Source organism: Sinocyclocheilus rhinocerous, unplaced genomic scaffold (assembly GCF_001515625.1).
Source record: "Sinocyclocheilus rhinocerous isolate Xijiao unplaced genomic scaffold, SAMN03320098_v1.1 scaffold509, whole genome shotgun sequence".
Taxonomy (NCBI): domain Eukaryota; kingdom Metazoa; phylum Chordata; class Actinopteri; order Cypriniformes; family Cyprinidae; genus Sinocyclocheilus; species Sinocyclocheilus rhinocerous.
The window spans coordinates 304,868-326,919 of record NW_015652428.1 but is presented as its reverse complement, the minus strand read 5'-3'; the positions used below and the strand labels follow the sequence as shown (position 1 = coordinate 326,919).

General features: G+C 36.6%; 5 protein-coding genes across 6 annotated transcripts; 1 reads left to right on the top strand and 4 right to left on the bottom strand.

Annotated features, from left to right (window-relative positions):
• Positions 1 to 4,441: 4,441 nt before the first annotated feature.
• Positions 4,442 to 7,359, bottom strand: LOC107715062 (ribosomal RNA processing protein 36 homolog). The gene is made up of 8 exons (XM_016521104.1): positions 7,129 to 7,359; positions 6,444 to 6,814; positions 6,178 to 6,313; positions 5,724 to 5,790; positions 5,514 to 5,618; positions 5,354 to 5,428; positions 5,102 to 5,219; positions 4,442 to 4,881 (listed from the first exon to the last, which is right to left on the bottom strand). The coding sequence occupies exons 2-8, from the start codon at positions 6,757 to 6,759 to the stop codon at positions 4,703 to 4,705; spliced, it is 996 nt and encodes a 331-aa protein (XP_016376590.1). The 5' UTR covers positions 6,760 to 6,814; positions 7,129 to 7,359; the 3' UTR covers positions 4,442 to 4,702.
• Positions 7,312 to 9,426, top strand: LOC107715048 (extracellular sulfatase Sulf-2-like). Its single transcript, XM_016521090.1, has 7 exons — positions 7,312 to 7,336; positions 7,835 to 8,078; positions 8,204 to 8,300; positions 8,386 to 8,480; positions 8,578 to 8,637; positions 8,766 to 8,935; positions 9,413 to 9,426. Exons 1-7 carry the CDS (start codon positions 7,312 to 7,314, stop codon positions 9,424 to 9,426), a joined length of 705 nt encoding a protein of 234 aa, XP_016376576.1.
• Positions 9,427 to 9,450: 24 nt separating this feature from the next.
• On the bottom strand, positions 9,451 to 10,550 carry LOC107715047 (amine sulfotransferase-like). The gene is made up of 4 exons (XM_016521089.1): positions 10,445 to 10,550; positions 10,141 to 10,235; positions 9,863 to 10,047; positions 9,451 to 9,514 (listed from the first exon to the last, which is right to left on the bottom strand). Exons 1-4 carry the CDS (start codon positions 10,548 to 10,550, stop codon positions 9,451 to 9,453), a joined length of 450 nt encoding a protein of 149 aa, XP_016376575.1.
• A 104-nt stretch (positions 10,551 to 10,654) lies between these two features.
• LOC107715077 (amine sulfotransferase-like) lies at positions 10,655 to 20,644 on the bottom strand. 2 transcript variants are annotated; one of them, XM_016521116.1, is made up of 7 exons: positions 20,606 to 20,644; positions 12,772 to 12,937; positions 12,379 to 12,581; positions 12,174 to 12,300; positions 11,512 to 11,606; positions 11,204 to 11,384; positions 10,655 to 10,996 (listed from the first exon to the last, which is right to left on the bottom strand). In XM_016521116.1, the coding sequence occupies exons 2-7, from the start codon at positions 12,935 to 12,937 to the stop codon at positions 10,869 to 10,871; spliced, it is 900 nt and encodes a 299-aa protein (XP_016376602.1). In that variant the 5' UTR covers positions 20,606 to 20,644; the 3' UTR covers positions 10,655 to 10,868. The 2 variants fall into 2 exon arrangements, with proteins under 2 accessions (XP_016376602.1, XP_016376601.1); XM_016521115.1 differs by lacking the exon at positions 20,606 to 20,644 and having other exon boundaries at positions 12,772 to 12,980.
• On the bottom strand, positions 18,615 to 20,680 carry LOC107715078 (amine sulfotransferase-like). Its single transcript, XM_016521118.1, has 4 exons — positions 20,440 to 20,680; positions 20,041 to 20,243; positions 19,844 to 19,970; positions 18,615 to 18,933 (listed from the first exon to the last, which is right to left on the bottom strand). The coding sequence occupies exons 1-4, from the start codon at positions 20,603 to 20,605 to the stop codon at positions 18,734 to 18,736; spliced, it is 696 nt and encodes a 231-aa protein (XP_016376604.1). The 5' UTR covers positions 20,606 to 20,680; the 3' UTR covers positions 18,615 to 18,733.
• Positions 20,681 to 22,052: the final 1,372 nt, after the last annotated feature.

Below are 22,052 nucleotides of genomic sequence, written 5' to 3'. Positions count from 1 at the left end.
TACTTAAGTACACTTTTTGAGTATCTGTACTTTACTTGAGTATTATTTTTTCTGGGAACTTATGACTTTAACTTCACTACATTTGAAAGGCTTGTACTTTTCACTCCACTACATTTCTATCAAGGTCCTCGAAGTAGAAAGTCATTACTATGTAGCAGCTTTGAAAGTCAGTGGGTGATTTTTTTCTTCTCTATAACGTGACTTTCTTTCTTTTTCAGACAGTTTATCAGTAATCACTCTTGTAGGGCTACATGAAGTGATTTCCCAGCATTTTTTGAACACTGAGTTGCAAATGTGATATTTCTTTTTTTAAGTACTTTTAAAAGCAAGTACTTCTGTACTTTTACTTAAGTAAAAATCTGTCTTTACAACTTTTACTTGTAATGGAGTAATATTTGACCAGCAGTATCTGTACTTTCACTCAAGTAATGGAGTTGAGTACTTTGTCCGCCTCTGGTAGTACATAATCCTCAGTCGTGTATTGCACTCATAACAAACTCAAAACATAGCAACATCCTAGAAACCACCCGAAATACATCAGCAATCACTTAGAAAGCACCCAGAACATGCTAAAAAAAACACCTGGAAACCACCCCAAGTACTAGCAAACACCCAGAACATTCGAGAAGCTGTACAAAATACCTCATCAACCCCTCAGCAACAACCCAGAACAATCTACAAACCATGTAGAAACAACCCAAAGTATCACAGTAACCACCTAAAAACACACAAAGTACCCTAGCAACCCTGAAGATCCATAAGAACCCATACAAAATACCCTTGCAACCATGCACTGCGTTCTAAGATTTGGCGAGGTTTTCCTGGGCAAGCACAAGCTACATTTTCTAAAAATCTAGTTTTAGCAAGTCTGTTTTATGCCGCTTGTGATGCAGAAATTACACAGACCTTTAAATAAATTAGTTGTTTAGTTGTTCTTTGGCCCTTTTGGAAATCTAAACTCAAAGGAGAAATGTCAGGAAAGTCTGTTTCATGAATCTACAAGAGGTCTGTCTGAATAAGGAAAGATTTGATGTATTTATATTTATGTCCTTTCTGTGCACATATTGAATGCAAAGCCTAAATATTTCATTTCTTTTGTCTTGTGTTTCACACTCTAAGCTTAGTTGCTATGCAAATACAGACCTTTGTAAGTCCGCTGCCAATGGCATTGGGCTGATTAAACCAAATGCGATTTAACCTTCAAGTGTTTCAGCCTGAAAATAACCATTTTATATTCAAGCAATATGGCTTTGCTTGGAACAATGTTAAAAGTTTGCCTGCTTTTGCGATGTCCTTTTGTCACATATCCAAGCTCAAATCCCCGATTACCAATGCAGTTAACGCTAACCTGACACAACATCAATCGCATCCGCACCATTTTGCATCCCTTAGCGTGTCCTTGATTCCCCTCCACCACCTCATTTGTAAAATCCAAATATCCATAGTCATAAACAAATCTTTAGCCTTGGAAAGCAGACATGTGAGACTTGGGCAGCATCTCGAAAATCCACTTTCCCTCCGACGGTCATCAGATGGATAATCTGACGGGCGAGAGAAACTGCAGGGTGCGGTAATTCAATCCAGGCGGCAGTTTGCTTCTCAGCACTCAGTTGGCTAATGTCATTACGGACAGGACTTTCGTAATGTGTCAGGGGACGAGGCGGAGGTGTCGCGGAGTCAGCGTCTGTAAGGCACACAGCTCCCTCCTCATTTAGCAGGAGATTTCCCAGCAGGCCGCCCCTGAAATGGATTGCTGGCTCTTGGCAAGGCAAACCACTCTATCTTAGAAATCTTTCAGGGGAGAACTAAAAAAATGAGAAGACGCTCTCTTTTGATTGTTAAGGTGTTAAAATGATCGTCTGATTGATGAAGAAGTTTGAAGTCAGAGTGATCCTACTTGTGAGTTGAGTGTGCACAAATGCCACTTTAAGTCGTAATTACCAGTGGGAAAAGTTGGCCTTTATGAGTTTTTGGCCTTTATAAGTCATTAATTAAACACTCGTGGCGGAAAGAAATGAGTATTGATCATAAGAAGTTGTAATGCAAATTTAGACTGGACAACTTAGTTTGTAGGCCTACATGTTTTATGTGCCATTGGTGAAAAAACCTGGTCTGAAAATGCTTATGACCAAACTACATTTCTCATGATCCAACATTTTCCTATGTTTTACTGTAAATTGAAAAAAAAAAAAAAAATTCAACAATTTTACTGTCAATACATGCGTTGCATACATAGCATCCGTAATTAAAACGGGTAAATTCGAGTTTCATAATTTCTAAAGTGTTTTTGAAAAATCACATACCCTGCCTTTAATATGCACCAATCAATACACCGACAAAACATCATTTAGACATCTTTAGGGTCACCATACGGAACATGTTCTGGCAGAGATTTGTAAATTGCAGAAATTGTCCGGGTTTTGGCTATGTTTTCCCAATGACATGCTCTCTGTAGTCCTTGTACATTATATTTACACACATTTCTTTTTCTTTGACTGTTCTCTATAGATCCCTCCTTCCCTCACACCACGATTGGTCGATTGTGTACAATGAATGCATGCTATTGGTCCAACTACTTTTCAGTCATTACCTTCAGCAAATATGAAAACAATAGGAAATCAAAGCCAAAACTCAGACATTTTAGGCAATTTAGAAATCCTGGCCAGGACATGTCTGGGAAAAAGAAGACATTTGGTCACCCTACACACCTTGAATGCATGTTTTGCACTTCATTACATTGTACTGGCATTAAAAAAAAGCTTCCCGTCTTTGGCAGAAATTGACAACAAAAAAGGAAATTTTAAATTGTTCAGCAAGTAATTTTGTTTCAACCGAAATCACTCTTAAGTCATAAGTAGAAACTTTCAAAAAATGATTTGAACACTGACCTTTGACCATGGTTTGCAAAGTAGGATACATTTACATGTTGGTCCTGGGACATTACTATCACAGTATTAGTGATAGGGAAAAAGATTAGGTTTGCGTGCATGCACGCCATTCTTATCAATCCTAATTTCAAGGTTGAGGACTGAGATAGGTTTAGGACTGTTTCTTTGATAGGAATGTTATTCCTGGAATAACAAAAGTTGATTAAAAGTTGAAAGGAGCATGTCTTAAAATCATGTATCAACACGTTCTTTGTTTTGATGCCCTTTGGTGAGGTTTGCGTCTGGTCTGTTTCATTTACCAATCCCACTCCACTCATTCCACTGTTGTATCCATAAATATGAAGACATCAACGAAGTGACAAGTTGGTAATAAAATGCAAATCTGTCCTCTGTGCCTATTGCAAAAGAGTCTCGGGTTGCCTTGGGTTACTTTCCTGTGCACGAAGGAGTAGCAATATCCTAACTCGTGGATTAAGAATGATGGCTCTCAGTTTAGCATTCTCCGATCCCTGCTTGTGTTCCAGCAATCACTCCTTTGGCTGGCCCAATGGCCATAGAGCATATGACAAATGCTACAATCTTCTGTTTAGCCAAAGCGTCGGATTCTTTCTCATTAATACCGGAAATACGACTGCATCTTTAACAAGACAGATTTAGGATGAAAGGGAAAGGATTGTGTACTTTAGATTCCAGAGACAAGATTTCTAAAAGCCTCCGGTGACCCAAAGAAAGGAATTAACTGCAGAGGAATGACTCCGACATAAAACCAAAGGTTACGGAAGGCCACTAATCCACCGTTCTGTATTCAAGCGAGGATGGTTTCAAACACAAAAGTCTTAGCTGGAGTGTCCTGTTTTAAAATCGAGCCCTTCTTGAAATTTGCAGACTGCATTAAATCCACCCCCTTAAGGGACTTGATGGACTCTAGTTGCACATGGTCCAGCAGGTTAGGAAGATATATAGCCATGATAGTCCCATCCATTACTCAAGGATGCAAATTAAATGATTAAGTGAGGTCTTTACCCTTGTGCGGCTTGAACCAAGGGGTGTTTGCTCCAGGATTGCAAGGTTTTAGGAAACCCTTGCTACAAAGTGGGTTAATCCAGAAGAACACTGAAGAAGCTGAACTTAAGATTTAAACAATGACACTGTTGAAAATTGTGATTTCTCGAGCAGGGTGCTTGCTGCTCGTATCTTGATCACAGCAATTTCAAGATACGCCCATCTTCGAAACCCTGTGGATTCACCACAAACAACCTCGGCCTAAACAGGCTGTGCTAAAATGGGTCATGATCTAGACGAAAGAGAAATATTTTTGGATTTTGAGAGGGCAGACACAAATGCAAGCTGACTCATCCTGTTGACAGGTGTCTGTCTAGTGCCCTTGAGGTCAAAAAATTGGATTAACGTCATACGGTGGCAGTTCAGATAGTTGATTTTCTGCATATTAACTTCTGCTGGTTTGGAACTGAGGTTTGCTGAGGCAAAAAATTAGGTTTATGCAGAGATTCTTTATTTGAAGTATCAGTAGCTCCATCTAGTGGTAAAATAATGAGGTGTCAGAGAATAAATTTAAGATTTTATTTTAAAATGTTCAAAACATAATTAAACAACAAAAGATAATGGATATTTAAGATAAACATCTTAAATGTCAAACCCGTTAACAAAACACATCTTAATCCATAACTGTGCAAATGTAGGTGAAATGTACACTTCAAATCATACCAAGTCAGCTTTTAACATCATAGTCCAGCAGGATTTACTTTTCAGCAGACGTCCTTCTGCATTGTGTCACACTCAGACAAATAACCAACTCAAGGTGCCACAGATGAGCCATGATTGGTCCAAATTTGGCGTTTCTTGTGCTGATTGGGCAACTTTTTGCGATCTTTGGTGGCGTTACGCTTCCTCTTCTTACTCAAGAAGTTCTCCAGTTTCCCGCTCTTTTTCAACTCACTGTACTTCTCAGCCAATTCCAGCTTCTTCTTGTCAGCTGTAGAAGGGTTTTAAAGATGTTATAAACTAAAAATGATCATAATACCATATATTATTTGATGTTCTTTTCTAAATAACACATAGTTATGAACACTGATGCTCAAAAAACTGACTAGTATGACATTCACCAACAAATGTTCTTCAAAAGAACTTATATCACAATATATGTGAACAAGGTAAAAAGTCATGGAACAGGATAAGAACAAAGACAGATTTACATTTCTTTAGGTAGAAAGGTTTGTGTCCCTGGCCAACCAACTCTCTCTGTTTCCGCTTGAACTGAAGTTCCTTTTCTCTTTCCTGCTCTTGCCTCTGTCGGGCCCTCTGCTGGTTTTCCTGTTGTACACACACACACGGATTAGACATAAAGCATATCATAAGCAGCAATATTAAGGTTATCACAACTGTAATGATGTTTTATATAGCTTTCTGTAAATTAAGTTTAAAGTGTCAGTATATTTTAAACATACCATTCTTTTAAGCAAGGCTTTCAGTTCTTCCTTTTTACAGTCTGATTTGGCTTTCTTGAGTTTCTTCCTCACTATCTGAAACAAACAACAGTGGGCATAAAAATAATGCACATAATGAAAACAAACAGGAATCAGTAAGGCATTTTAGAATTTCACAGACTTTTGTTTCCTTTTCTCGGATGCCATTAATGAATTTGTACGTCTGAGAAAAAATTCCAGGCTTGTATTCCCCTGAGAGGTCATCAAAGCGAGGGTCCCTTGAAATCTGAAAAAGTAATGTTTAAAAAGCGAAAAATCAGGTCTTCAGTTTGTTCAAATACCTAAGCTTAAGTATGAGAAATCATTAATTAAATAAACTCCTGAAACGCACCCTTTTCTTGACAGGAACCACTTTTCGGAGGAAAGGCACATGTTTCTTTGCAGAAATCTCTTGAGGTCTAAAAAACATATAGTTTTTAGACAAAACATACACATAAGCCAAAAACAGCTATACAAAATAACTTTAACTCACATAAATTATTATTTTTTTAGCACGATGCACCACTAAAAACATTGATTAAAGGTGGTTACAAATTTAAAAAGCCTAGCTGAGCAGGGCAGTGTTGTTATTGGTAACTAAAACTATTTAAAATAATTTTCATTAACAGAAATGAAACAAATCTAATAGAATATTAATATTATGAATATGAAAACTTAAAAAAAAATTGGACATACTGCCTTGACAACTAACTGAAATGGAAAATAAGTATATAAAAGCAAAATCAAAATATGAAAAAATCCTATAATAATTAATCAATAGAAATAATACTAAACACTGCAGGTACCTGTGTTTAGTTAATCGTTTCATGGGCTCGGTTTTCTTCTGAGGCTTTGTGGCACCATAAGCGATTTTATTGTACGCTTTTGTTCCAACTTTATTCTGTAGCTTCATGATTTCCTCAAAGGACAAGGTTGACAATTCTACACAAAAACAAAGACATGAAAGTAAATGTAAAATTGCTCTTTTAAACAGTATCAGCAATTAAATATTCCTAAATAATAACTTAAATGATAAAACCATTGCCAGGGTTACATAAATATCTGATCTTACCTTTTTTAAGGTTTCCCTCCGTGTGTGATGGGTCATTGCTGACGCCTTCATCTTCAGGGTTACTATCTGCTTCATCTTCATCACTCCCTGACTCATCTTCATCATCCACACCATTGTCTTCATCCTCTTCAGGTTCAGCTTCGTCTTCCTCTGCAGATGCATCTTCATCTCTCATTTCCTCTTCATCCTCTGCTGAAGTTTGCATTGTGCTCCTTTTACTAAGTAAAGCAAAGTTTCTCTCCATCTCTAAAACGTCCTCTTCATCATCTGAACTCTGATGTTCCATTTTAGTCAGACTCTTTGCTGATTTAGGCATTATGTTTTGGTTTTTGTCCTTTTTTAATCTTACTTTTATTTAGCTTGTCTAGGAGCTGTAGAAATTAGGCATCATTACGTTATTAAAAGGACGAAATTTGAGAACATATAAAATGAAATATGCAAATAAACCGATTTAACGTTACTTGTTAATAATTACTTAAGATCAATTAAATTAATTCTGAATAATCTTGTAAATGCAATAAAACTGGTCTGAATAAGGTTGTGTCAAGTACACAATTATAATATCAAATTATAGATTTATACATGGCAATATGAATGTCCTGTTGTCATTCAACTACAGTAAGCAATATATGAAAAGCTTACATAAAACGTTACATGTGTTTATTAGTATTTTGCTCGTACTTACCGTGGTGTTGTTTTTATCCAGACATCTGTGCTTAGGTAAAACAGACAAACATGCCGATAGAATGAGGAAAATCTTAACAAGACATGCTTATTAAAGATGTAACTTCGTGCCACTTAACGGAAAGAACAAAACTGTTAACAATTATTATGTCATAGGACTAGCGAAGATGAATATTTGCGAGAAATGCGCTTCCCGTTCGCACGTGGAAGTGTGAGAACAGTGCATGCGCGTCACAACACGCCTATCAAAATAAAAGTCCCATTATATTTATAATGTTTGTCAAAATAATTATAAGACACTTTGGTATTAGTGTTTATTGCATTTAATACGATAGCTTTGTAAATTCATTCATAATATTCCGGATTATAGCCAAATAATAATAAATAATAATAATAATAAAAAAAGGTAATAATAATATTAACAGTATCTTGAAATTAAATGTAATATAAATATAGATTTAATTCTAATTTTAGTTTCCAGAATAACGTTCTAAATGAAGTCATTTAATTTAATATATATATATATATATATATATATATATAGTATATATATATATAATATATAAAAGCACCTACTCTTTTCAGTACAAATGTCTCCATCTGGTGGTTGAATATATTCATATGCATATATGATATTGATATGATATCAGTTTGAGAAATAATTCTATAGGAATGTTCTGTAAGCAATTTTTCAATGTTAATTCCAGAGTTGAAGACCAAGAAAAGTTTACCACGTAATCGTTGGGCACGTTCTGTCTCTTATCACTTGGACTCAAATGTCTACACTCTGGACCTGGAGAAAGGCTACCAGCCACTCGACCTCAACACCAGCCTCATGCTAGGCAGAAAGCAGGCAGTGTATGGAGAGAATGTAGAATATAGCGGAATGGGACCCACAGACAACAACTTCAACTCCCTCACGCCACCTGCTGCTCTTAAAGTCACCTACAGGTAAAACACAGATAGTCCGTTACTGTGTATGATAACAACTAGTATCAGTGAAAATCTAATAAGCATGCATACTTGTTTAAAACCTAGATAGACAACTGAAAAAGGAACTTTACTTTTTTGTTCAGATGCTCAATACTGATGAACGACACAGTCAGATGCGATGGTGGATTATATAAATCTCTACAAGCATGGAAAGATCACAAACTACACATTGAGCATGAGGTAAGATTATGAAGTTGTTCTTAAACAATCTGAATAAAAACAAACAACTGATTTTGCTATTAAAAAATGTTTGCTCTTTGAATAGATTGAGACATTGCAGACCAAAATAAAGAATCTCAGAGAGGTGAAAGGACATCTAAAGCAGGTTCGACCGAAAGAGTGTGAATGCAACCAAAACATGTAAGCCTCCACCTTTACGTAAAAAAGGTTTTCATACTTTCATTAAGTGTTGACTTGATCACACATTTGACATAATCGTGTAATGTTTTCTTTAAAGGTATCAACACAACAATAGGGCACTGTTCAAACTCAAATCAGGCCGGATGCATTCTGTCAAGTAGGTTTTCATTCATTATCTGTCATAAAGCTGAAGGAAGGCACACTAACGCCTTATCACTAATGTTGCAATCTACAGTTGACAGTTGATTACTGTAGGTAGTGAAGATATCTGTTCTTTTAATCTAGTAGAAAGACCTCCAAAGATAAGAAACAGTGGCTGATGAAAGAGCAGAAACGCAGGAAAAAGCTGAGGAAGCTCCTGAAGCGCCTCCATAATAATGACACTTGCAGCATGCCTGGCCTCACCTGCTTCACCCATGACAACCAGCACTGGCAGACCGCCCCCTTCTGGACAAGTACTGCAGAGCATAGCATATCACATCATTGTTTTTTTCATATATCACACAAAACTGTATTTAATATGTTTGCTTGATTAAATAATGATTTAATTTAATATATATATATATATATAGTTCTTAGACTTTCAAAGCAATATAGAGACAATTCATTTTGAGATTTAGATTGACCAACATTTAATGTATTTCATTTTATTTATTTATTTTTGTTTATTTAACATTTACAACTTCAATATAAAAATTATACTGATCAAATAAAAAACTGGTTGAAAAATACAGACTGTAAATTCATATTGTTTGCACATTTTACATAATGTTCACAATAACCCTTTAACCTCCATCAAGACTAGTTATCTGGTATCTGTTTTGATATGGTTGTGTAGCCAACACATCCAATTACATAGTATACCTTCATTTTATTATTGTGATAGTGTTTTATATTTATTAGTTTGTAAAATTTATTTCACATCTTTTCAGTCATGCAATTCTGAGATGTCCCAGAATTGTAAAGTCCTTCATTCTTTCTTGTTAGACGCGGTCAAAACACGGTTAAAGAGTTCTTCCAGCCCCCAACTGTTCCTGTAACACAGCAGGTTGAAAACATGTAACGTTTATATATGTTAATTAATATAACATTTTCCCACTGCCACTGATTTGTCACACATCATATTAAATAATAAACTTTTAAATAATGAACTATTTCAAAAGTCTTCTGTGACTCCTATGTTGCATGAATAATTACTGGATTGTCCACAGGCCTGAATGAGACAGGCAGGGAAAATTAAATTATTATAATAATGAAAATTATTATATTATCATGAAGGTGATTGAAAAAAAAATGTTCTTTGAATTTTACATCTTTATATCTTGATGCTTTATTTGGCACTGCGTAAATGACGAACTCTAGATTTTTTACTTTGGTCTGACCTTTGCTCAGGAAATAAAAATCCTTTTGGACGGTCTGTGGCATTCAGAGAAAGGGATTCATAGTTGGCCAAGGGGTCTTTCTTCATGTGCTTGAACGTGGCTGCCTCCACCACTTTATCAATCGCTGCATCTGACAGATTCTTTCCCACAAACTCACAGATTTTCACAACAACGGATCTGAGGTCCTGATAAAAGATTTGTACATTTCAAGTAGGCTACAATAACTCAAAATAAGTTTGATGGAAAGGTCAAAAGGTCATAAGTCAAACCAGTCTCACCTTAATCATTTCTTCATAAGTAAGGATCAGGATGTTGTATTTGTCTCTATTTGCGATCCATCCTTTAACATGGTCAAACCAACAGCCACCAATCACTACAAACCAGACACAACATTAGTGTTTTTCAAACTTTATGCAGGTTCAACACACACACACACACACACACACACACACTCACACACACACAGAGAGAGAGAGAGAGAGAGATACATACAGTATAATGAATGAACTAAGTGTCTGATATACCAAAAATGCAGTATGTTGGTTTTGGCTCTTACTGCATCATGTGAAAACATTTTCCAACATCCAATCAAAGCTGGAGTAAGATCATGATTGTTCTCCAAAGTTATGACAGTTCCTTTGTAGGTGAACATTTTGTCACTAAGCATTTTGTATTCCTGCTGAGCCATGTTTGAGATCTTACTGAGTCAAACCAACGACTGTAAATAGCGGAGAATATATCCAGAGGCAGATTTCATTGAGAAAAGAGACGTTGCACAATAGTCAAAGCTGTTTATTTTTGTGTAGTTAATGGCCAACCTTTGGACTCATTTCTTCAACCTAAATTTTTATTATCAGCCTTTGTACATATATGTACTCATAAAGTTCAGAAGGTCAATAAACCTCATCACTCCCTGACTGTTATCTGTTTTGATATGATAGCCAACACATCCATTCACATATTAACGGTTTATTAGTTCGTAAAATGAATGCCACGTCTTGAGTTTTCATCCCTGCAATTCTGAGATGTCCCAGATCATGTTAAGAGGTACGTCCTTCATTCTTTCCTGGTAGACGCGGTCAAAACATTCACTCTGAGCCACAGTTAAAGATTTCTTCCAGTCCCCAACTGTTCCTGTAAAACAGCAGGTTGAAAACATTAATATAACATTTTCCCACTGATGTGTCACACTTATCACATGTAATAATGCAATTTTAAATAATTGAAAACCACTTGAAAAATTATATTATCATGAAGGTGATAAATGTATATATTTATATCTTAAAGCTTTATTTGATGCTGCTTAAATGTCCAACTCTTAATTTTTCACTTTTGTCTTACCTTTGCGCAAAAAGAGTCCTTTTGGACGGTCTGTGACATTCTGAGGAAGGGATTCATAGTTGGCCAAGGGGTCTTTCTTCATGTGCTTGAACGTGACTGCCTCCACCACTTTATCAATCGCTGCATCTGACAGATTCTTTCCCACAAACTCACAGATTTTCACAATGACGGATCTGAGGTCCTAATGAAAGATTTATACATTTAATCAGTTAGTCTACAGAGATTCATATATATCCAAAGAGAAGTACAATAACTCAAAATACGTTTTAATGGAAAGGTCAAAGGGTCATAAGCCAAACCTGTCTCACCTTAATCATTTCTTCATAAGTAAGGATCAGGATGTTGTATTTGTCTTTATTTGTGATCCATCCTTTAACATGGTCAAACCAACAGCCACCAATCACTACAAACCAGAAACAGGAAGCAGGGCCACAAAAGCAGGTTGAGAAGAACATTTATTAACTACAAAATAATTTAAGATTCAAGGTGAGGAATTAGGTGTTAAACCAAGAATTAAATCATCAGGAACACTTGGAGAAACTGCAAACTACTTGGAGTCTTCAGAAGTACCTTCAGAAGGCTCTCAGAGACTTTGCTAAGGTAAAGAATCCTGAAACATGACCCCATCTAAGAACCGCAAGCTGAAGTGTTGTGAAATACATTAAGACAATTTAAAAAAAAAGATTGATAGACAGATTGAGGTTGAGAGTGACTGTTGAGGGACCAGCACCACTTCCTCTTGCACCACAGAAATTATCTTCCAGAATGGCAGTAAGTTTTGAGAGTTAATTTTAAGTCCATCTCCTACTCTGAAAGGTCCATCTTGCTCATTGTTAGTAGCAGCTCGCACCACAACTCCCTTACACCATGCTGTTGTCTGACTTAAACTTTAAACTCTCATTCATACTGTCCACACTGTCAACCATCTGTCCATAAAACCTCTAATGGGCTATAATGTTTTGGCTCTTACTGCATCCGGTGAAGAATTTTTCCAGCATCTCATTGAAGCTCTCAGAAGAATCCAGGTTTTTCATGTTGTTGGAAAAATGGAAATATGACACCATGACATCTTTAGGGTTTCTCATGACATAGATGACCTGAAAGCAAAGACAGGCGTATTAAAACGTGCATTACATCAAGCCAGTTTATGAATCGATTGATGAACGCATACACACTTTTCCTTTTCTTTGCAGCATTTTGGGCATCAGCGGCTGGAGTAAATGTGAGCAGAAGAGTCTTGGAGATGGACGTGTGCTGTAATCTTTCCCTGTCATCCGATACTCTATCCAGGGCATCTGCTCGGCTGTGATTTGGTTGGCTTTGTCTGGGAAATCTTCAGCGTATATTAATGTCATTATCCGTTGGGTCCACACTGTACCTGAGAGACAGGTGTAGAGTTAAAATACATTGGGCTTGATTCAATTTTTTTAATTCAACATTTACGTGGTAATGCATAATTCACATTGTTATGCTATTTTAAACAGTGTCAAAGTCAAAGTGTGCTGAAAGTTTGACTAAAGAGGTACTTTGAAATAGACATAAGAAATACAGCTTAACATCTCACTTACCAGATTTGGGGAAGGTAACAACAAAAACATCATCATCCTTTGTTTCAAAATCCTCTAAACTGTCAATATATTCTGGAGTGAGATCATAATTTTCTGTCAAAGTTATGACAGTTCCTTTGTAGGTGAACATTTTGTCACCAAGCATTTTGTATTCCTGCTGAGCCATGTTTGAGATCTTACAATACTAAAGAGCATAAATAGCAGAGAAGACCTTGATATATCCAGGGCCAGATTTCACTGAGAAAAGAGCTGTTACACAATAGCAAGTTAAAGTGTTATTTGCTTTTGCTTAGTTCATGGCCAACCTTTGAACTCTGCTGTAATTATGACAAAGATACTACATTATTGTTTTGTGATTTAGCATTTTAATTCAGATGAGTTAAATTATGTTAATATATTAACAATAATTTATTATTTTAAATATTTTAAAGTCTTTCTGTGGCCCCTCTTGGAGATTTGCTGAGGGCCCCTTTTGGGCCCCAGTCCCCTGGTTGAGAACCGCTGATATAGATATACTGAGAGAATAAAACATCAATAAAATGGTCATAAACAGGCTCAGAAGGAAATGTTTCATGTGATTTATCTTTGTAATATCTCTTTATATGGGATCATTTAAGCCCATTTCTAAACCTAACATTGAAAACAACACGGTTAAAAGTCACGCAGTAGTTAAATAAGTGATGAGGGCAGTTTAAAAAAGTTTACTCTAGGGCTTTGTCCCAGGTTAATCCCATCATCATAACACTTGTTTGCAGTTTTGAACGTAGGCCTAGATAAAGACTACAAAAGTTTGAAGCAAAGAGACTGATGCACAAACTACACTGTATATCTTCATTAAAACACACACACACACACACACACACACACTGAAATTATTATTATTATTATTATTTACAATTTAATTATTCTTATTTTTTAAATGTAAAATTAATGGCTCTTTATGAAGTGGCTAACTTGTTGGCAGAAGCTATTTACACTAACTCCGCCCACCAACATGTGATTGGCATAGTCAACATTACATAAGAGATTATCAAACACCAGCTCCAGTGGCACAGATTATAAAGCACCGAGGCAGGCCTGCTGTAGTCTTTTTGATGCAATTGACCTGAGTTCGAATCCGCTTTTTGCCAAACTTGGTACTTATGTTATGAACTTGACAGTGTTTGCTGACATCTACCGGTCATTTTGGGGAACTGAAGCATCTTAGAAATATCAGAAGTGTCTAAAGTAGTTATAACTATTACAAAATACATGAAATACCATTATTATACAATTAATAGTTAAAACATTTAACTTGCTGCATAGGGGGATTTTTTTTTACTTAAGTGCTTGCAAGAAGTAGTTGAAAAGAAAAATCAAAAAGGTGATTTAAAATGACGAAAAATGCTGAGACAAAGTTGTACCACACACTGTAGGCTACCTCTTTTCCAGTGAAAAAAAAAACAAATTTCACTGTAATACTTTGATCACAGACGTCAAGATATTTAATGTAATCTCTCGGGTATCGGGGACGCATCGTCGCATCTTTCAGATTGAGAAATAAATACATAATGTGCGGTTTTTTTTTATTTTTTTTATTTATTTATATATTTTTTTTAAGTCCTCCATAGTGCTCCTGCAGAAAAAAAAATCTGCAATATTAAAATAGACTAAAACCTGCCAATCTTTGTTATTTTGGATTTGATCAGACTGCAGATGTTCGCTTTCTCTCATCTGACAACTTACCGTGAAAGTGTATTTAGCATTTAAAAAAAAAAAAAAAAAATTTTTTCTAACAATATTTCAGTCGACAATTTGCATGTCCTGTATTTTCTGTCGGTTGTTTAGAATCAGAAATGGCGATGCCCGATTCATGAACGATTCACTCTTTTGAGTCAGTGCTCTTCAATGAATCGCTTCCATTAGTTAGTCCTGAATCGGTTCATGATTCCATCTAAATTATCCGAAGTTCATTCACGGACTGAATCGTTTGGACCAAGATTTACACACATTTTAACGAGTGTGTGATACACACCTAGATTTAGTCTTACATAGAGCCTGAGTTTGAAAGTAATGGCGTTTGTCGAGCGCAGTTCTCCCTCTCTCTTTTCGCGCCTCTTTTTCCACACACGGGTCACCTAATCCGATCATCTGGAGAGCCAATCATGCAAAAGGACCAGGATTAGCAAATTTCTCTGAGACTACCTGAAGATACGAGATTAGATTGATCGACAATCTGACATAACAAATCCTACACCTCTGAGAACTAAATTTGTAAAGTAATTGGTTGAGACTTTTAAGATAAGAAATTTGACTTCAAACCTAATTGCTATTCCTTTAACTCAATATATTTCTTGCATGCTCATGAACATTGAAATAGTGACCTTTTCTTTCAGTGAAGAGATGGTAAAAAGTTTTCGTTTTTGAAATAAAAAACAAACAAACAAACTGTATGAAAGAGGATTTGCAACCCATTTGATTAATTTGATTGTGAAAAGTAAAAAGTCACAGTTAATTTCATAAGTTATTTTCAGATTTATTTAGATAAAAAGATTTACAAAGAGAAAAGATTTTTCTTTGTAAACAAAGTGAATGAATAAATCACTCACAGGAAGTAAACAAACAGTAATAAACCTGGGAGGCTTATTTTTTTTACACCACATGACCACTGAAGTGAACCTAAAAAATAATAATGAAAAAGTAAACAGACAAGGGGCCGAATGAAAAAAAAATCATTGGAATATTTGTACTTTTAAAATTCATTTTTCACACCACATGAAGTTCAGAAGGCCAATATTAACCTCATCAATCCCTGATTGTTATGTCTTTTGATATGGTCCAACACATCAATTCACATTATACGTTCCTTTTATTATCATGATAGTGTTTTATCTTTGTTAGCTTGTAAAATGGATGCCACGTCTTGAGTTTTCAGCCATGCAATTCTGAGATGTCCCAGATCATGTTAAGAGGTACGTCCTTCATTCTTTCCTGGTAGACGCGGTCAAAACATTCACTCTGAGCCACAGTTAAAGAGTTCTTCCAGTCCCCAACTGTTCCTGTAACACAGCAGGTTGCAAACATTAAAGGGATATGAAAAATCTGTCATTAATTACTCACCCTCGTGTCGTTCCAAACCTGCAAGACCTTCGTTTATCTTCAGAACACAAATTAAGATATTTTTGATGAAATCTGAGAGCTTTCTGACCCTCCATAAACAGCAATGCAACTACCATATTTCATGGCCCAGAAAGGCAGTAAGGACATTGATAAAATAGTCCATGAGGTATCAGTGGTTCAACCGTAATGTTATGAAGCTAAGAGAATATTTTTGTACGCAAAGAAAACAAAAATAACAATTTTATTCAACGATTTTGTTCTCTTCCAGGTCATTCTCCGTCGCTATTCACGAGAGTACCACAATTTGTGTTCCGAAGATGAACGAAGGTCTTACGGGTTTAGAACGACATGAGGGTGAGTAATTCATGACAAAATTTTTGGGTGAACTATCCCTTTAATATAACATTTTCCTATTGCTGCTGATATTAGACACTTATTACATTTATTAATGAATGTAATGTTAATAAATTTAATAATAAACGTTGAAATAATGTTTAAATAATACATGCAAAAATTTTATTAACATGAAGGTGACACATTTATATATTTGTATCTTGATGCTTTATTTGACACTGCTTGTCTTACCTTTGCGCAAAAAAAATCCTTTTGGACGGTCTGTGGCATTCAGAGAAAGGGATTCATAGTTGGCCAAGGGGTCTTTCTTCATGTGATTGAACGTGGCTGCCTCCACCACTTTATCAGAGAGACACAGTGTCACATCACAGTGGAGTCAGCTGTCTTAACCATGGCTTCATACCAGCTTCATCACTGTGTCTGTCACGCGACTCTGTTCCTTTTTCGGGCTCTGTCTTTATTTTGAAAGATGAAGCTCGCGATCATGGTAAGGGGCTTACATTTCCAACGAGTGCTTGCGGTGTTCGGCCAATCACAATGCACTGGGTCAGCTGGCCAATCAGAGCAGACTGTGCTTGTCGGAAGGAGGGACTTTGTAGAAAACGAAGCGTTTGAGAGAGGCGGGGCATAGAGGACCTACAATAATGTACAGTATTTGAAAAATAATGTTTTTTGAACATTAAAGCATGTCAACATATTCTGTTACACCAAATACACAAAATAATGATCTTTAAAAAGGCATCATATGACCCCTTTAAGGTCTGCAATTATCTTCAGGGAAACGCATGGCTAAAGTAGTTCCAGGCAGGTCTTGACTGCATTACATGTCCATATCACTTTACCAAATGATTTCAGTTATTTCAAAGGTCCTTACAGCCTACAAAAGCAAAATAACTAAAACCCACAATGTGACTTACCAAGCTAATAAAAATAGTAAACAATAAGATAAAAATGACAAATTATTTCCATAATTTTGCCACAATATTATGTTTTATTATTTATGGATACAAATACTATCTTTCTCTCACTCTCTGACAAATGCACACACATACAGTACGGACACACACTCACACAGAAACGTGTTGTCAGCGCTGCTCCGACGTTTTTTATCAGTAAATAGCTCCGCAACTTTTAAAGCTACAGAACATTTCTCACTAAAGAGGTAATAACGGCACTGTTCTTGAAGAAGATGAACTTACAGTTTCGCTAGTAGCAGAGACGCTGCTGACATTGAGAGTCGCACAAACTCAGGTAATTCACACATGCTTAATCAATCTCTCTCTCTGATAACTTCATTATCAACTGCATTGTCTGCTATCAACGGCTCAAGCCTCCATTACTAGGTCTAAAATGATGTTTTGGAATTAGCAACCTCACCTCACTGGTGAGAGCCAGGGAGGAGCCTTGAGCAGGAGAGGACAGATGGAAACACAGGCCACAGCCAGGACTGCGCTCAGAGGCGACGACGGTGATGGAGGGGAAGCCCGCTGCGCAGACAGAGAGCTGAGGAGGTGGAGCAACGGATCAAGACATCTGCGACAGAACCATAGCAATGATCGCCCGAGATGTAGGTGGGGATCTAGAGACCAGAGGGTGAGCTGGAGCGACTGAGGAAGGAAGGAATCCACAGCGGAGGTGTGGTGAAGTCCAACCCTGGTGGAGCTGACTGACCAAGGGAGCCCAGTGAGGCCGAATAGCCAATAGTTCATGCCGGAATCGAGGGTGGGAGTAGAACAGGTGTCTGGATAACGGGATGGGGTGGAGTGGAGTCATCTGAAGCCGGAGGCAGAGCCACGGGCTCCTCAGGTGCAGGAGACGAAGACTTCCAGGAAGCCCGAGATGGAGCCCCACCACTGAACGGAGGTGAAACAGAGGGACAAATTCCACGAGTACTGCCTCTGCAATTAATGAGACAGTCGACACGCACACCTGTTCGGAGGAGGTCCCCTTTGGCTTGCTGTTGGCATTGTTCTTTCTGGTGATGGCTCTGATGTCACGACTGAGGCATTATCTCCATCTGCGGTGGGCTCAGGCTGTCGCTCCTCGCAGTGGAGCACCCACTCCACATAGACCGCAAAGCTCCGTGCTCAAGGCAAAGCAGATGAACGGCGGCAACGTGATCCATAGAAAAAAAACCATTGACAAAACGAAAATAAGAGTTTAAATGACACGCCGCTACTGGTTTTCTTTGTGGACCAGTGTTCTGTCACACGGGCGGTTGTATAAACACACATGAAGATGAAGATGAAGGCAAATATGTAATATTTAATAAATCTAACAGGTAATCCAACATGAACAGAGCAATATACAACACATCTAAAACAGATGACACCGGACAACTAGACTGTAACGGAACCACACTTTAATACATGATAATGAAACACACACACACACACATAAACATAAAGACCAACTAACTAAGGAAAGACAGGTAAGTATAAGCATCCCGTGTAATTATTAGAATTGAATTATTAGGTGTAATCACAACCATTCAACGGCCCATCGTCAATTATTCCTTACACACACACACACACACACACATATATACAGTACAATAACTCCAAAGAAAGTTTGATGGAAAGGTCAAGGGGGTCATAGGCCAAACCTGTCTCACCTTAATCATTTCTTCATAAGTAAGGATCAGGATGTTGTATTTGTCTTTATTTGTGATCCATCCTTTAACATGGTCAAACCAACAGCCACCAACCACTACAAACCAGACACAACATTAGTGTTTTTCAAACTTCGCAACAGGTTCAAGACTCTTTATTTTTGTACTAAGTTAACCTACACTGAGGAGTATATAAAAGTTATAGCACATTGTACTAATTCCAAATCACATAAATCTTAATAACTATCATTCATTATATATCATTTATAAGATATAATTTTGTATTAATGAGGGATGGAAGTGAAAAACACTTTATATTCAGATGTGTGTAGTTATTAAACAGGTAAAATGTCCAAAAAAAGAGATTTAGATTATAAAAATTGCTCAGTGAGGCAACAGGGTCACAAGTTGAGAAGAAAAGGTATCAACTGCAAAAGACTTGAATTAGGTGAAGAATTAGGTGTTAAACCAAGAATTAAACCATCGGGAACACTTCAGTCCTGTGCTACTATTTTCCAGAACTGCAAACTACTTGGAGTCTTCAGAAGTACCTTCAGAAGGCTCTCAGAGAATTTGCTAAGGTAAAGAATCCTGAAACATGACCCCATCTAAGAACCGCAAGCTGAAGTGTTGTGAAATACATGCAAATCACATGTATAAAGGCTTAATAGACAGATTGAGGTTGAGAGTGACTGTTAAGGGACCAGGACCACTTCCTCTTGCACCACAGAAATTATCTTCCAGAATGGCAGTAAGTTTTGAGAATTAATTTTAAGTCCATCTCCTACTCTGAAAGGTCCATCTTGCTCATTGTTAGTAGCAGCTCACACCACGACTCCACGACTTAAACTGGTGCTGGTACCTCAAGAGTCACTCTCAGTCATACTGTCCACACTGTCAACTATCTGTCCATAAAACTTTTTTTAAAAATGAGTCTTCATGTATTTCATCTGTTTTGCAAAAAATTATATACTGTATAGACTTAGGCTGTATTGTTTTGGCTCTTACTGCATCCGGTGAAGAATTTTTCCAGCATCTCATTGAAGCTCTCAGAAGAATCCAGGTTTTTCATGTTGTTGGAAAAATGGAAATATGACACCATGACATCTTTAGGGTTTCTCATGACATAGATGACCTGAAAGCAAAGACAGGCGTATTAAAACGTGCATTACATCAAGCCATCATCTGATGGAACGCATACACACTTTTCCTTTTCTTTGCAGCATTTTGGGCATCAGCGGCTGGAGTAAATGTGAGCAGAAGAGTCTCGGACATGGACGTGTGCTGTAATCTCTCCCTGTCATCCGATACTCCAGCCAGGGCATCTGCTCGTATGTGATTTGGTTGGCTTTGTCTGGGAAATCTTCCGCGTATATTAACGTCATGATCCGTTGGGTCCACACCGTACCTGAGAAACCGGCATAGAGTTAGTTATAAAATACATTGGGCTTGATTGAATAATGTTAAACATTTATGTTATTACATTGAACATGCATGTGCGAATGAAAAGTTCACACTTTTCCGTTATAGCTTAAATGGGCAAAGTCAAAGTATGCAGAAAGTTTGACTACAGAGGTAATTTATTTTACATACATCTCACTTACCAGATTTGGGGAAGGTAACAACAAAGACATCATCATCCTTTGTTTCAAAATCCTCTAAACTGTCAATATATTCTGGAGTGAGATCATAATTTTCTGTCAAAGTTATGACAGTTCCTTTGTAGGTGAACATTTTGTCACTAAGCATTTTGTATTCCTGCTGAGCCATGTTTGAGATCTTACTGAACCAAACCAACAACACTAGTAAAGCGTAATAGTGGATAAGACCTAAGGGCAGATTTCACTGAGAAAATAGATTATCTTTGCTCTTACACAACAGTCAGTTAAAGCATTATTTAAATTTGCATAGTTCATGGCCAACCTTCGGACTTGTTGCTTTAACCTAAATCTGTATTATCAGCCTGTGTACATAAATGTAATAGTAAAGTTCAGAAGGCCAACAATATCACAAATAGAAATGCAAAGACTGCTGTAATGCACAGATTTTCATTGCATTTGTTTCATATTTATACTTTCAATAATATTCTAGATCAGTGGTTCTCAAACTTTTTGATGTAAAGGGTCCTTGTTGTCCAAAACAATATTTAGAGGCCCCCCATATACTGCAGGCTAAGATATTTCTGCTGTAATGCAAAGCTTCTTGTTTTAACATTTTATTTACAGAAACTGGTAGTGCTGGTTTATTGAATTAATTAACTGTGGTTCGTTTTGTGATTCCAGAAGTTTCAAGAACTGCATGTTTTATGTGATATATTTTTGTCAAATCATAAAAAAACACTTGTTTGCAGTTTAGAAAGATAAGACTATTAAGCAATTATAGAGATTGATGCACAAAAAAGCAAACAAACAAGAGCATGAGCAGCTTATTGACTTTTATGTTTTAGGTTTAAAATGATCTGTCGCAATAGTAAAATAAGAGATGAGGGCAGTTTAAGAAAGTTTACTCTAGGGCTTTGTCTTAGGTTAACCCCATCATAAAAAAAAACACTTGTTTGCAGTTTTGAATGTAGATAAGAATATGAAGCAATTATAGAGATTGATGCACACCGCCACACCTTCATTAAAACACAAACAAACAGGAGTTTTAAGGTTTGAAATGATCTGTCATTGAAATTATTACATTTATGGACTTGCGGCTTGGCCTTGACTGTGTTTGCTGACATCTACTGGTCATTTTGGGGAACTGAAGGATCTTGGAAATATCAGAAGGGTCTACATCCAGCTATAACAATACATAGATTATTATTAAATAAATAAATTAAATAAATTAAAGGGTTGCAAGACCATTTGAAGTGAACTTAAAAAAAAAGAAGAAGAAGAAGGTGAATAAATGGTGAAAACTATTTTTAAAATGCTGACAAACCAATGCCATCCTCATACTAGAGGGTTCTTCTTTGGTTCTTTTAACATTATATACCCTAGTGAAAAATAAATATACTTAATTGTATTTAAAATATATTTATTTCATGATAAGTATACTAAAAATAGATTGACATGTCTATACTAACTGAAAATACATTCTAAATGTAGTTATTTCATGCTTTCATCTAGCACAAACTTAGTGCACTACAAATTAATTTGTAAAATACTAATACTAAATACTTTTTACTAATGCATTTGGGGAAGGATGAAATATATATATATATATATATATA

What these genes read in the sequence shown, in the direction of transcription:
- LOC107715048 (XM_016521090.1), top strand. Translation starts at nt 7,312, where the DNA reads ATGCGCTTCCCGTTCGCACGTGGAA. An exon ending in GCTCTTAAAGTCACCTACAG is followed by an intron (nt 8,079 to 8,203) that starts GTAAAACACAGA and finishes TTTTTTGTTCAG; the next exon opens with ATGCTCAATACTGATGAACG. An exon ending in GGCCGGATGCATTCTGTCAA is followed by an intron (nt 8,638 to 8,765) that starts GTAGGTTTTCAT and finishes CTTTTAATCTAG; the next exon opens with TAGAAAGACCTCCAAAGATA.
- LOC107715078 (XM_016521118.1), bottom strand. Translation starts at nt 20,605, where the DNA reads ATGGCTCAGCAGGAATACAAAATGCTTAGTGACAAAATGTTCACCTAC. An exon ending in TGTTACCTTCCCCAAATCTG is followed by an intron (nt 20,244 to 20,439) that starts GTAAGTGAGATG and finishes CCGGTTTCTCAG; the next exon opens with GTACGGTGTGGACCCAACGG. An exon ending in TGCTGCAAAGAAAAGGAAAA is followed by an intron (nt 19,971 to 20,040) that starts GTGTGTATGCGT and finishes CTTTGCTTTCAG; the next exon opens with GTCATCTATGTCATGAGAAA.
- LOC107715062 (XM_016521104.1), bottom strand. Translation starts at nt 6,759, where the DNA reads ATGCCTAAATCAGCAAAGAGTCTGACTAAAATGGAACATCAGAGTTCA. An exon ending in GGAGGGAAACCTTAAAAAAG is followed by an intron (nt 6,314 to 6,443) that starts GTAAGATCAGAT and finishes GTTTTTGTGTAG; the next exon opens with AATTGTCAACCTTGTCCTTT. An exon ending in TCCGAGAAAAGGAAACAAAA is followed by an intron (nt 5,429 to 5,513) that starts GTCTGTGAAATT and finishes TGTTTGTTTCAG; the next exon opens with ATAGTGAGGAAGAAACTCAA.
- LOC107715077 (XM_016521116.1), bottom strand. Translation starts at nt 12,937, where the DNA reads ATGGCTCAGCAGGAATACAAAATGCTTGGTGACAAAATGTTCACCTAC. An exon ending in TGCTGCAAAGAAAAGGAAAA is followed by an intron (nt 12,301 to 12,378) that starts GTGTGTATGCGT and finishes CTTTGCTTTCAG; the next exon opens with GTCATCTATGTCATGAGAAA. An exon ending in AGGACTCTTTTTGCGCAAAG is followed by an intron (nt 10,997 to 11,203) that starts GTAAGACAAAAG and finishes GCTGTTTTACAG; the next exon opens with GAACAGTTGGGGACTGGAAG.
- LOC107715047 (XM_016521089.1), bottom strand. Translation starts at nt 10,550, where the DNA reads ATGGCTCAGCAGGAATACAAAATGCTTAGTGACAAAATGTTCACCTAC. An exon ending in TACTCCAGCTTTGATTGGAT is followed by an intron (nt 10,236 to 10,444) that starts GTTGGAAAATGT and finishes TCTGGTTTGTAG; the next exon opens with TGATTGGTGGCTGTTGGTTT. An exon ending in CTTATGAAGAAATGATTAAG is followed by an intron (nt 10,048 to 10,140) that starts GTGAGACTGGTT and finishes ATCTTTTATCAG; the next exon opens with GACCTCAGATCCGTTGTTGT.